This window comes from Aythya fuligula, chromosome 16 (assembly GCF_009819795.1).
Source record: "Aythya fuligula isolate bAytFul2 chromosome 16, bAytFul2.pri, whole genome shotgun sequence".
Classification (NCBI taxonomy): Eukaryota; Metazoa; Chordata; class Aves; order Anseriformes; family Anatidae; genus Aythya; species Aythya fuligula.
The window spans coordinates 15,509,837-15,522,759 of NC_045574.1; the positions used below are offsets into that span (position 1 = coordinate 15,509,837).

The 12,923-nt window shown below is 51.8% G+C and overlaps 1 protein-coding gene across 1 annotated transcript; it reads right to left on the bottom strand.

Moving 5' to 3' along the window:
* Positions 1-295: 295 nt before the first annotated feature.
* Positions 296-5,481, bottom strand: COMMD7 (COMM domain containing 7). The gene is made up of 9 exons (XM_032198248.1): positions 5,381-5,481; positions 4,523-4,576; positions 4,322-4,424; positions 2,656-2,712; positions 2,540-2,577; positions 1,910-2,000; positions 1,739-1,788; positions 1,192-1,240; positions 296-680 (listed from the first exon to the last, which is right to left on the bottom strand). The coding sequence occupies exons 1-9, from the start codon at positions 5,462-5,464 to the stop codon at positions 604-606; spliced, it is 603 nt and encodes a 200-aa protein (XP_032054139.1). The 5' UTR covers positions 5,465-5,481; the 3' UTR covers positions 296-603.
* Between the last annotated feature and the right edge of the window lie 7,442 nt (positions 5,482-12,923).

Below are 12,923 nucleotides of genomic sequence, written 5' to 3' on the forward strand. Positions count from 1 at the left end.
TTTCAGAGCAGGCCTGCAGGATGCCACAGGATGGGGAATTACTTCAGAGGCAGGCCAGGAACCAAGAGCACCTTGCTGGTTTCCATCTCTGGGCTGCCGTACAGGCCTTTTGCTTTGAATCATTCCATTTTTTGATAATAGAGAAATGAGAGTCTTGGAAGTGAGCATTAAGTGATTCACTAGGTTAAATGCTCTCCTTACTTCCCTGTCTTCTCTGCTTAAATCGTAAAAGTTAGATAATGGTTTTTGCTTCCGTTTCCCTCTTTCTCAACAAATTAAATTCTGTTACAAATGGTGCAGGATGCAAACAGATTTATTTCTTTGCTACAAATATCCACGTATTTCTGCCAATAATTTCTCGTAATAGTTATATTAAAAAAAAAAAAAAAAGATATGGGTGGTCTTGTAGTTGCTTCAAAACACTTTCCAAAGATCCAGGTTCTGAAGGACTGATGGGTCTCTGTGGGCCATGACACTACTGTTTGTCACACGGTCTTGTCTTCCCTTATCCCGCTGTTACAGTCAGCTGGGAAAGAACAGATCTGCAGCGCACAAGGAGAAATTAAACATCCTGGACAGATGTCAGTTCAGACCCACGTAGTTTCAGCTGAAACTCTCCAGGCTGGTTTTGACCCGTTCCATTTCATGCAGAAAACTGTAGAACTGGGGCAAAGTTAACTCTGCAGAAAAAAAGAGGCATAAAGTCTTAGATTTCAGGTTACACATGCAACATTGGAAAAGCCATTCTGGTGCTACTGCAGAGCAACTCACGTTCACCTAAGCTAGGCAGGATTAGACACTGACTCTCAGCAGCTGTTTCTTTATGCTAGCTGGACCGTGCAGGGTGAGGATTCTCCTAACAGCAACTGCCACTTTGGAATTGTTTACTTTCTTCTTCTGTCATGCTGCTCTGACTGCTTTTCAGGGCTCTGTGGCATATCTATATTTACTCATGCAAAGACGCGAAGACTGCCCAAGAGTCAGTGTTTGTAAGCGTTTTGCAGAGCAACTGTGGCTGGGAGAGGCCAGGGCGGGAGCAGCCGCAGCATCTACCAGCAGTGCTCTCACAGTGACCCCTGCTGGGTCCGCGTCCAAAGCTCCCCTACCTCCACGAACAGCCCAGAAGCTCTGACTGCAGCTCAGATTTCGTGTTCTTGAATGCTTGCTTCTTTTCCAGAACAGTTAACTCACCTATATATACGTTTTCCGTTTGGGTTCCTTTTTTAATCACCAGCTTCAGCTGGGGGAAAGAAAAAGCAGAGGCATTTTAATTCAGAGGCCTGTATTTCAAGCACTGTGAAAAGGCAGGAGTCTGCTGAGAGTTTTAGTGCAGACTGCTGCAAAGCACACACATCTTTGACAGGCCTTTCAAGAAGTGTCACTGTAGGAACAGATTAGGCATTGGGAGGATCTCCGGGAAGTCCTTATAAATGATGGCATTCCCCCTCCCTCCCCGAGATAGCATGACCTTTGCTAGATTGAGCTTTTTGAACAGATTTTCAGAGTGGGCTACGCTTCTGTGACACGATGTCTTCTGAAGAGTAACAAATAGCAGCGTGCCTGCTATCTGCTGGCAGTTGCACTGAGAAGACTGAAGCAGATGCACTGTTGCAGAGCCTGCTCCTATGAGCTGTGGCTTTCCTCAATTTCCTCTCACAGCCAGTACTTCCCACATGCCTGGTCATAGCTTGTTCCTTAACTGCACTATAACCTGAACTCTCTGATGTAGGAGATTTACCTGTAAGAAGATACTTCCCACTTTTTCCAGTTCACTGCTCCCAGCAGTAACTGTGAGTCAGAAAGAACAGAAGGGAGATAACGTTAGCTAAGCTGTGAAATAAAAAATTCTTTAGCTGAAAGCTGCTGTTGGGTTTCCCAATCCATTTGGTTTATCTTTTAGCTCTATTACCTCCAAACTTCCACTCCATATCTATCAGCTGGTTAATCATCAGCGTCTGACCAACAGCCAGGCGTGTTAGGGTAGGGGAATTCAGCCTCCACTGCAAGAGCAAGACACACGAACAATCAATTCAGAGGGACGTCCATTTACGGTACCTGTAATTTCAGCATAAATTGGAAACCAGAAGCCCAATGTGTGTGTGTGAAGGGACAACCTAACGTGGTTGGGAGGTTTCAAAGATGTTTGAGTCCTACAAGGAATCCCCTCTGCCTTGTCACTTCTGGAAATGAAACTCACTGTTTCTGGTTTAACACTGGTTCAGCGTAACAATATCTGCACAAAAAGTCATGTGTTCATGTAACTGCATGACCCCAGGGCTCAAAGCATGCAAAGCAGAAAAACAATCCAATGAAAGCCACACAGAACCACAGGAATCACTAAACCTATGGGGTAGAGGCCACAGTAAGCCAGATGTATCATTAGACAAAATGTTTCTTATCGGTTATCTGGGGATCTTTCATTCAAAACTCTGAGCTGGATTTGAAGAAAGCAGCTGATGCATCTCAGTGGGGTTTTACAAGTTCCTGCTCAAAGACTGTCTTTTTGTTAGTTTAGAAACAAGCAAAGATGTATTAATACCTGTTCTGCAAAATAACTGGCTTTCTCTTCACTGAGGCCTGTGGGAGAAACCATATGAGATTACTATATGTGATAAATATTAATTAGCTTTTATTTAGTGAAGTCACGTGACCTACCTAGAGCAATAAAATCTGCTCTGACTTGTTCGGAAGACAGATTTCTCTTCAGGGCACCTGAATAAACAACGCAAGGAAAGAAAATCAGTTTTTACTGAGTCAAATCAATCTTTACTGAGACAAACAAATGCAGGGATGGAGACCCTGCCATAGAAAGACTGGTTGTGGCCTGTGTTTTGAAACAAACCACAGCTCGGCGAGATAGGAAATACAGTTGTGTCTGCCGATATCTTTGCGGATGCCCAGTGCTTTAAAAGTCAGTCCTATGGAAGTGCCTGAGAGAGAGAGGGAGATTTCATTGCAGGTCACCATGGTAACAGCAGCAGCAGTTGTGTTTTGAAGTTGCTGCTTTCTCTCCTATAGAAGCTTTGCTTGTTAAAGGGGAACTGTTAAGGCTGGCAGGCTACTAATTTGACCTACCTGCTGTGTTTTGGATTATGGGTGTGAACGTGTGCATATAACACTTTCCCCTGCTGTGCCTGCCTCCTTTGTTCTGGGGCACAGGCAGCACATGGAAGTTTACAAGGATTCTGTTCTCTGAAGCCAAGAGCAGGAATCTCATAAATTCAAAGAGACTGCCAGCCCCACGTGGCTTTCTGTCTGTGTAGCACATAGGCAAAGTTATCTGCTGTAATCTGTTCTGATGCTGGCCGTGGCATCTCAGAGCTAATGAAAAGGTGTAACAGTATTGGAGCCAGTGCACACAAACAGGAACTGTGGGGCTGAATGCGCCTAATCCAGAAACAGGAAGGGAGAAAATACCAATTCCACATTAAATACCTCCCAGACAGTCGTAGGGAAGGAAATCATTCTGTGCTTCTCTGGGATAGAAGAAAAGGCTTAAAGTAGTGGAATGAAAGTTTAGACCAAATGCAGGAAACAGTTGTGCATGGCTTCACTGCTGTGAGGAAAGCTATAGGAAAACCTGGATCGAAGGATGTTTATAAGGAACTATTAATAATAAGGATCAACATGGCATGAACATGCATGTAGGTAAGATGCCTGATGCAGTATTATGTCCAGTGGCAGCCCCAGCATCAAAGCAATCTCAAATAGTGCTGGAGGCTGTCTGGGGCACCCAAGGGGAATCCCTCTCGCCCCTCTTCTCCACTGCTTATGAATGAGGAATTGCTGGACGCTAATGAGTTTATCTAAATCAAGACTAAAACAGCAGACATCACATTTATGTTGCCTAGAACTATGCTGGTTTCCAGCCCACTCCAGAAGGGTGTGAATGGACTGAGATCTGTCTCAAATGGTGCTTTGTCCTTGTTGGAATTACAGTCCTGGATCATCTAGATGGAAGTTTGCACTGGTCTAGCAAAAATGGATTTACAGGCAGAAGTTAAACCGAGCTCTGTTGCTGTCACAAAGTGTTGTGCTTGCATTTAATAAGTACCTAAGTGAGATTAGTCAGGCCTGTGAGACGCGTACACAGGCAGGGTGTAAAGAAGACAAAGCCTGAGTCACCAGACAGGGATACTCCAACAGGAGAGCAATTTTTGAATTTTTGATTCTTAAATGCTAAGCCATTTATTAGCTGCTATTAGCACTCATTGTGTAAGTCAAGTGCACTGCAGTTCTGAAGACACACAGCCTTAAGCAGCATGCAGGAATGGACACAACCATTTGGCCTCAGGGTAGCATATGCATATGTATCACTTACCATTAGGTACCAGAAGAATACTTTTGACAATGTTTTTCAGGGGGCCCAAGCTGATTTTATTCATGGTGGCAAAGTCTGAGAGCTGAGTCAGAAACCTTTCTACCTGCTCGAGAGAAAGAGCAGCAACACAATCTTATCTCTGGGTGCATCTCACCCAAGAGCTGCAGTCACACACTTCTTGGTGTTCTGTGCAGGCCTTACCTCCTTGGGCTCTGTTAGAAACCGGAAAAGCACTTCGGTCAGCGCTGAGAATTGCTGTGAAGAAACAGGACAGCGTTAGGAATTGTGCATCTGCATGTATCATTTCTCAGCACCTCTCCACCCCCATCATCCCCACGACTCGGGGGTGATACACCACCTTGATACAGCTCTACCTGGCTCCAGTACATCGGTCCCAGAGTTTCATCTCCCCTGCTGGTACAGTACCCCAGTCCTTGGCATGACAAGATGCCTGTGGATGGGATTTGCTCATGGATGCTTTTCAGGGACTCTCAAAAGGGTTTGTGCAGCTGGTAGCTGGCACTGCACAGGGCTTTTGTGATTCTTGGCTAATCAGAAGCTGCTGTTCTATCCCGTGTAATCCAAAAACTGCTAGAGAGAAGGGATGCAAACATCCACTCTCATGTTTCATGGAAGCCACAGGGTAACCAGACTGACTCGGGAAAAAAAAGAACTGGTCAAAGGCCCAGCTGCTGCCCTCAGCCCCCTGCACTCGCAGCCAGGAGAGCTGCAGAGCCTGCCTGTGGCGCTGAGCCCACCACCCTCCCTCTGCTGCTGCCACCAGTGCTGGCGTTGTCCCGAGCACCCCAGCGAGAGAAGCCAGTGCTCGATGGGACCAGAACCCTCCTGTGCGTGCTGTGCATGACACGAGCCCCTCCATCACCCCCTGCACCCTGAGCACAAGCTGTGGCGGGGCTGTGCCACGCTCTGGTCCCGCACCGAGGCTGCTGCGGGGCCCGTTCCCCGTGCCACCCGTCCCGGCTGCTGCAGCCCCGTGGGTGCGGGCCGGGCCTGGTGCCATGGCCTCGCCTCGCTCTCCCCCCCCGGCCGGCCCCGCACCTCGGCGCTGAGCTGGTTGAGGTTGTGCATGTCGCCGCTCACCGCCTCCGGCACGGGCTCGCGGGTGAAGTTGAGCAGCCCCATGGCGGCCTCGGCTCCGCCCGCCCGGCCCGGCCCGGCCCCGCTGCCGGCGCCCGCCTCAGCCTGAGCATTGGCGGCCGCACTTTCCGCACCGCCCGGTCCCCCCCCCGGTACACCGAGACCGGGCACAGAGACCGGGCACCCCCCCCTCTCCCGGGGCACCCCCGCACCCAGGGGTGCCGAGCACCCCAAGCCAGGCCCTGGTGGCCGGGTGCTGCCGGCCCTGTACAGCGCACACCCGGTCACCCTCACGTGTTTCTCCCAAGAGATCTAAACCGGGCGCCTCGGGACCCCCGTGCCCCTTGCCCACTTTGGCCCCTTTGTGGTGTGCCCCCATGCCCAGGCTCCTTGCCCCTCAGTGCCGCTCTCCCTGCACCCCGGGCTGGCACCCCAGGGCCCGCAGGCCACCCCTTGTCACCCCTTTTTTCTCCTGCCACATCTGCTCTGTGCGGGGAGGTGGCAGAGGGCACCGATCCTGGCTCCCTGTCCCCTGGAGCAGGGACACATGGCATGCTGCACCCCCCAGGGTACCCCAGAGCAGTCGCTTCGGCCCCGCTCCCAAAGCCTGGGCACCCAAAACTGCAGCTCTGGGGGGACCCTGCTGCCTCCACAGCTTTGCTCTGAGACAGGGAAGGGGCTTGGGGGGCTCCTGTGCTTCCTGGGGGAGGCAGCCAGCAGGGCGGTGGGTCTGGTCCCCCCCCAGCTTGCACACAAGGTGCTGTGCCATGACCATGCGGCCTGCAGGCTGCACTTGTGCAGGACGAAGGAAATGTAGCCAGGGCTTACCTCCGAACGCATGCTCATCCTCCGTGCATGGGTCAAACAAAACGATTGCTTTTGATGCAAGGGTTTGGGATAGCCTTTTGCTTTCCTACCCAAAAGCGCTATGTGTATATCTGCACGTTTGCTTGTCTGTCTGTGCCGATAAATATTTATTCGTCTTCATGCTTCTAAGATCTTTATCCTATAATTATTTACCCATGTGTTTGATTTTATGCACCTGATTCCTTCCATGGAAAGTAAAGTGTGTGATTGCTTGTAGGGGTGTGGAGACTAAAGTATAGGTGAAAAGGGAGAGAGCTGTGAGTGCCCTCGGTGAGCAGAGGCTTTAAACTTCACCTGCTGATGTCTGGATGAGAGCCAAATGGTGTATATTATTTTTCTGTACAAAAACCTCAAATAAATTGTTGAAAATCCATAGTTTACAGAGTGATTTATTTATGTATTTATTTATTTATTCCCCTGGAGATTGCAGGACACAAAACTCAGCTGTGGTTTTCCAGCTCTGCTCTTAGCACAGCCCTGCTCCTGAGCCCACCCCATGCCTGTGGCACTGTCTGTCTGCAGCAGCTCATCTCCAGCCAGGCTGCGTGGTGTGGTCAGGTCCTGTGCAGGAGAGGAGGCAGTTTGGGACTGAGAGCCCAGTGACATGAAGTATCTGTGTTTCAAAAGGATCAGGGTTTCACAGGAAGATTTTAAGCCGATTCTTACTACAAACAGTAAGCAGGAGGTCTCCTTGACTCATGGGCATGTACAAGGGCAGGTGAGATGTAAAATCAGCCCTTTCTCATCCTGTTACACGGTCTAGTTTCCATTTGTGTTCAGGAGAAAGGCCTTGATCCAGAAAATATTAAAACTTGATGTATTTCCGCAGAGGACAATGGGGCTGATCTGAGTTTAAGGACTCCATTGCCTTAAGCTGCTATTTTGCAGCTTTCCAATAACAGCAAAGTAAGTTCTGCAGAAGTTATTCCTCTGTCAGTGTGAGTGTATCTGACCCATTTTTATCTTGCAAGGTGTTCACCAGCTGCCTGAGCAAATAGCATACGAAAGCCCCTGTGAAAGGTAAAACTGTGGCAGTTCACAAGGCTGCTGGTTTATTACTGAAACTTTCAGTTGCAAATGAGAGCACAGAAATTTTATAGTGCCTTTCATTGTGAAGATATCCTACCAGTGGTTTATAAACAAGGAGTAAAGCAGCAAAGTACCAGTAAAGATGAGGAGTTAAGAGATATTTACTGGTGGTCTGGCTGGAAATAACATTTGCACTTCCTTTTCTTCTCCCTCCATCTCCTAGCTCAGCCAGGAGATTTTCTATTTCATGTACATGCTGAGTGGGGTGGAACTGGGTGCCTCAGTTTAATAGGATTGGTGAGGCGAAAAAGTTACGTTAGATTGCCTGCAGGATTTGACCCTAAATATTCAGTATACCTTAAAACAAGGTGCAGATTTTTCACAGTGTAGGTAATTAGCTATTGGAATAATTTATCAGGCTCTGTGGTGAACTGGCGACACTGTCAGTTTTAAAACCACAGGGATATGTTTGTCTCTAAACAATAGTTAACCTTTACTAAAATTAATTCAGGATTATTTACAGACTATGTAGTTATGGGTGCCAGTGCGTGTGAACACGGTACACCTTTCTGGCCTTAGAATGTCACATAAAGTCCTATGTACATTTTCCTAAGTGTAAAATAATAATTGCAGGTAAGGGTGCGCTTCCATAACCCAAAATTCATTTGTGGCCAAAAAAATGAAACAAGGAAAGAGACAATTTTCTGTCTGGTTTGTGTGCCAGGATTAGCCATGCAGTAGCAGTGTGTGAGTCATCTTTAATTCCCCACGTCTTTCTAGGGTGATGATTTAGGAACTAGTTAAGGATGGTCTCGGTGCACGGTGTGTACCTGTGTGAGCATGCATGAGGTATGGCAGAAGGGGGAAGCCAGTGGTGGCGAAGAACTTCCCAGGCAGCAAACCAAATTCTTGGGGAAAGTTGAGTGACAGGATTCACGAAGAAGAGTTTAGACTGAGGTACGTGCTCATAACATCCTGTTTAAACAATCAACAGGAAATTCGGCGATCCCACCTCGCAGGATGCTGGTTTATTGAGGCATGGCACACAGCTGAGTGCCACGAGCCCTCCCGCAGCACTAGGACCAGGCTGGGATCTGGCAGCAGGCATCCCCAAAAGGACTTAATCCAGGAGGAGAGAAGGCCACAGGGTGCCCGTGGGGGCGAGTTATGTGCCAGGGCAGGGCTGGTGCCTGCAGAGCCCCCGGGCTCCCCCCTCCAGGCTATGGTGGGCGCAGGGTGCTGGGGCTGCTCAGCCCCAGGGTGCTGCAGCGGGGCCATTCTCATGCAGAGCGTGGCACTGATGGGCTCCTCCGAGCTGAGGACAGGCTGAGGACGGCGTCTCTGTGTTATGGGGTAGGTGCTCTCGTCAACCACAAGTACTGGAGCAAAAGCAGCAACAAAAAGCAGTTGTGGGGGGACGCAAGGAAATAGGGTATTAAAATGGTGCACTCCAAAATGAGCTACAGGACTGATGTGCCCTTTTCAAGAGGCATTTTTCATTTCACCTGTCCAACTTGAGGAGCTTTCTGCCTGGCCTTCTTCAGCACATGGAGAAGGTTACCTTGGGCAGGCTCCTAATGACATGTTCTGCCTTTCACCCCACCAGGACCACAACTTCTGTGGCTTCTGTTTATTCTGCTGATGCACTGCGTGTCCCTCCAGGCTGTGTGAATTGGGAGCATCTGTCTAGAGAGCTGAGGAATGCTGAAACTTCCCTGCCTGCTGTTGTGATGGATATTGCCCAGCTGAAACACTGCTGGATGGGGGGGTGGAAGTTCTGTTCCTACAAAGGCTCACCCAAGTGACACCTTTGAGATCCGGATTTCATTTTCTCCTGCATTTCAGTGCCTCTCCCCGTCTCCTGTCACACTCTGTACTCCCAGCGAAGTCTTGCCACAGGAGTAAATTATTGCAAAATGCAGGGGTTGGAGCTGGAAGCACCACTTCTGGGCCCTGCCATGTGCTTGCCTGGTGGACGGGTGAAATATTTCCTCCACCGGGCTGCCCAGGAGCAGGGGGGGAGCCCAGCCTGCGAGGGGCTCTGGTGGTGGCACCCTGCCTGCCACCACCCTGCTGCTCACAGACCTGCGAGCGGGCTTGGGGGCCTCGTCTGCAGGTTGGGCTGTAGCAGGCGCATCCTGTTTTCTAGGAAAAAGAGGATTTTGTGGCCGGCTTTGTTACAGAGGCATTGAAGACTTCTCTTTGTGTGCTTTCTCATTTGAAGTTTACACGCTGGTTGCCGCAATCTTTCTAGATGTTCTGGTTACACAGATGATAATTGTTTTTAACCTTATTTTTATTAGAGAGTTGTATCATGTGGTCCTGGCCAGCCCACAGGAAGGGCTAGAAACTCCATGTAGGCGGGATAACACTTCCTATCTCCGTGTAAACACCAATTCCCCACAGATGTGAGAAGGCAGCCCCGCTACACGGGAGGCTGGAGGCTCTGCTCCCACATGTGGCAGCGGGCTGAGGCTTTCCGACAGCTGGGACAGACCTCGCTTTCAGTAGCCTGAGCTCTGCCACGGCGCTGCTCTGTAGTGTGGCTCCCCGCCGTGCTCAGGAGCAAATCTGGAGGCACAGGAGCTTTTCCAGGGAGCGTGGCGAGGAGCAGCCGGGCCCTGCAGAGCATGAGGGAGTTGGTGGAGCTGGCGGGGAAGCTGGGGCCAGCACGGGGCTGGGGCAAGGTCTCGGGCACGGAGCATGGAGCCAGCTCACAGAGCACGGGAGATGTGCTCGGATGGGGTTTTGCACTGAAGAGTAACAGGCAATGAAAGTGATGTCAGCTGCGGTCTGAGGAAGGACCCGCTGTGTCGTGTGGTGTCTGCACACCGACACAGAAACCCCCAAGCCTGAAGTCAGTGGGAGCATTGCTGCTGCCTTCAGTGAAAGGAAGAGTTCAGCCTGCTCCCTGCCTCGGGGCCACTAAAGAGCTTGCAGCAGTCCGAGGGGATTTCATGGCACTGGGACTTCTCTCTACTTGTCGGAGGACAAAGCAAACACTGAGCCTTTACTGGGGTCTGGGAGTCTGGGACCTACAGTCTCCAGAAATTACAAGGTTACACTGCTGAAGGCTGTAGGTAATAAAACATATTTGCTCAATTGCTTTATTTGTCTAGGATCTCCAGGCATGCTGCTTACGAAACACGGAGCAGTTTCCAACCCAAACACTTTGGTGCAGAGTGAGAGACAGCAGGTGAGCACTGGGGGGGAAGCAATGTCAGCTGGCCTGGCCAGGACAGCAAAGGGGGAAGAGGACTGAAGGTAGAGAATAAGGCGGACAGAGCAGATCTGGGACTGGTGCCATAACATGGGGATACTGCAGAGAAGGCAGCAGCTGAGTAGCCTTTGGTGGGGAGGAGGATTCAGGGCCAGCAGTGCTGTTACGTGAGGAAGGGCTGGCATGGATGCTGGTAAGCATTCACGGTGGAAGGTGAGGATGAGGAGTGACTTCTGACGTGGATGGATGTTACCAGTCCTGTCTGACTCTGTCGTGATGGTGGCAGTCAGTGGCTTTCACCTGGTCCATCACGGGCTTCATCGCTTTGAAATGATGGTGGAGGAAGAGCAGCCAGGTGTGAGCGTGGCTCTGGCTGGGATGATTCCCTGCAGAAGCACCAGGCAGATCCGGCTGTGCGGCCGGTGGGAGAGTAACTCCATCACAGGGCAGGGATATATCCAGGACACGGTGTGCTGTGTCCTCCACCTGTCCCCAGCCCCAGCTCCTTGCTCCTATAGCCAACACCTGGGCACATTTCACATCTTCTCACGGATGCTCTGGTGACAGAGCAGAGGAGCTTTGTTCCCAGAGCCACATCTCCCCTCCTGTCGATGCTGGAGAATCTCAGGCTGGTGGGAGAGGTGACGCAGTCACTCTGGCACCGGTCTGGCACAGGCTGCAGGCTGCAAGCTCTTGTACAGCAGGGATGGCTGAGGGCCTGATGCAGGGCACCAGAAATGCCTGGAGGGAGCCTCAGTATGAAATCCCCATTAGAGGAACTTTTTTTTTTTTTTTTTTTTTTCTCCTGTGAAATGGCACACAAACTCTTGACAGTTAAGAAATAAACTCGCAGCATCTCTCTGTGGCTGTGTGTAGCAGAGAAAGAGGAAAGGGTCAGGGTTTAGCTCATAATCTGCTCAGAGCTGCTTTGTTTGGTACCATGCCTTTTCCAAACAGTATGCACAGAAGTGCACTCCTGAATTAAATGATAACCAAGGGGAAGAGAGAGAAAGAGGGCGTTTCCACTGGCTGGGAGATTGATGGCAGGTCAGTGGGGCCAACAGCAGCAGCAAGGTTTCCCTCGAAAGGGAGAGGAGCCTGTGGATCCCTGAAGCAAGGGCTAATTCTGCTCTTAGCAGTGGCCTAGAAAGTTGCCTGAGTGCAACCCGCAGAAGCACTTTGCTTTTCCAGATTTGGAAAACCAAACAGGAGTAAAATCTATTTGCTTGGTTTTAGTCTAGACAACAGAGCTGCAAATTAGCTTTAGGTTTATTTGCCGTGTGTTTATTTGAGCTGTAATCTGCCGCGTTCCCAAAGGTTTGTCCAGACCAGATTTCTCGGCTCCTTCTCTTTTCACTTGCAGGGCTTTTTTTTTTTGCACATGCACCCCCATTTTCCATGCTCGTGCTTTGCATGGCTGGAGGGGTGCTATGGGGAACCTGCTGTACAGGCCTGTGGGTTGGTCCAGGTCCAGGCCACAGGTTGCTGTCGCTTTGGCTCGCTCATTTTTCCTCCTGGCCTTGAAAGTTTATTTCTATCACAGAGGGATAATATTATTCCTGCTTCTTCCTGATATACACTTTTCTGCTGTACCTAGAAGCAATAACAAGCGAGCGGAGAAGATTATACCCCACGTGGACTCTGGATGCTTTGTCTCGGGCAGGGGACGTGCAGCCTGTTTTCCTCGGCCCCAGCACAGCCCTCGCAAGTGCTCGCCTCCGTCCGGGAAAGGAGAAGCACAAACAAACGAAAAACTATTGTAAAACTTGCGCCGCTTTGTCTGTCCTGCGCCGCGCTGCGCGGCCAGGGGCTGAGTGCTGATGGAAAGCCGCGGGCACGGGGCGGCTCGGCCGGGCAGGGGAGCTCTGCCAGCCCCGGGGGCTCCGTGCGGAGCGGCGGGGGGTGCTCGGAGCCCCGGGGGTGCGGAGCGGGGGAGCCCCCGGGGGGCGCGGGGCAGTGCTGGAATGCGGGGCCCCGCGGGGAAACGGAGGCGCGGCGGGGGTGCGGAGCCCCGGGGGTGCCTTGCTCCGGGGCACGGCGCGGCCCCGGGGGATGCGCGGCCCGGGGGCGGCGGCGGCGGGGGCCGGGGGGGTGCGGGCCCCGCGTCCCTCCCCTCCCCCGCCGGGCGGCGTGGGGCGGCGGCGGAGGAGGAGGAGGAGGGGCTGCCCAGCACGGGCAGGGTTAAAGCGCCATGTAACCGGAGCGCGGGGCTGTCGGGGGCCGGCCGGGGCGCGGGCGGCGGCGAGCGGCGGCGCGGCCCCGCTGGACGGCGCGTCCCGCAGCGGCGCAGGTGAGCCCGGGGCCGGGCACCGGGGCGGGGGGCGGCGGTGGTGGCGGCGGGGGAGAGGCCGAGGCCACCGGGGCTACCGGGGCCGGAGCCGCGGCGCA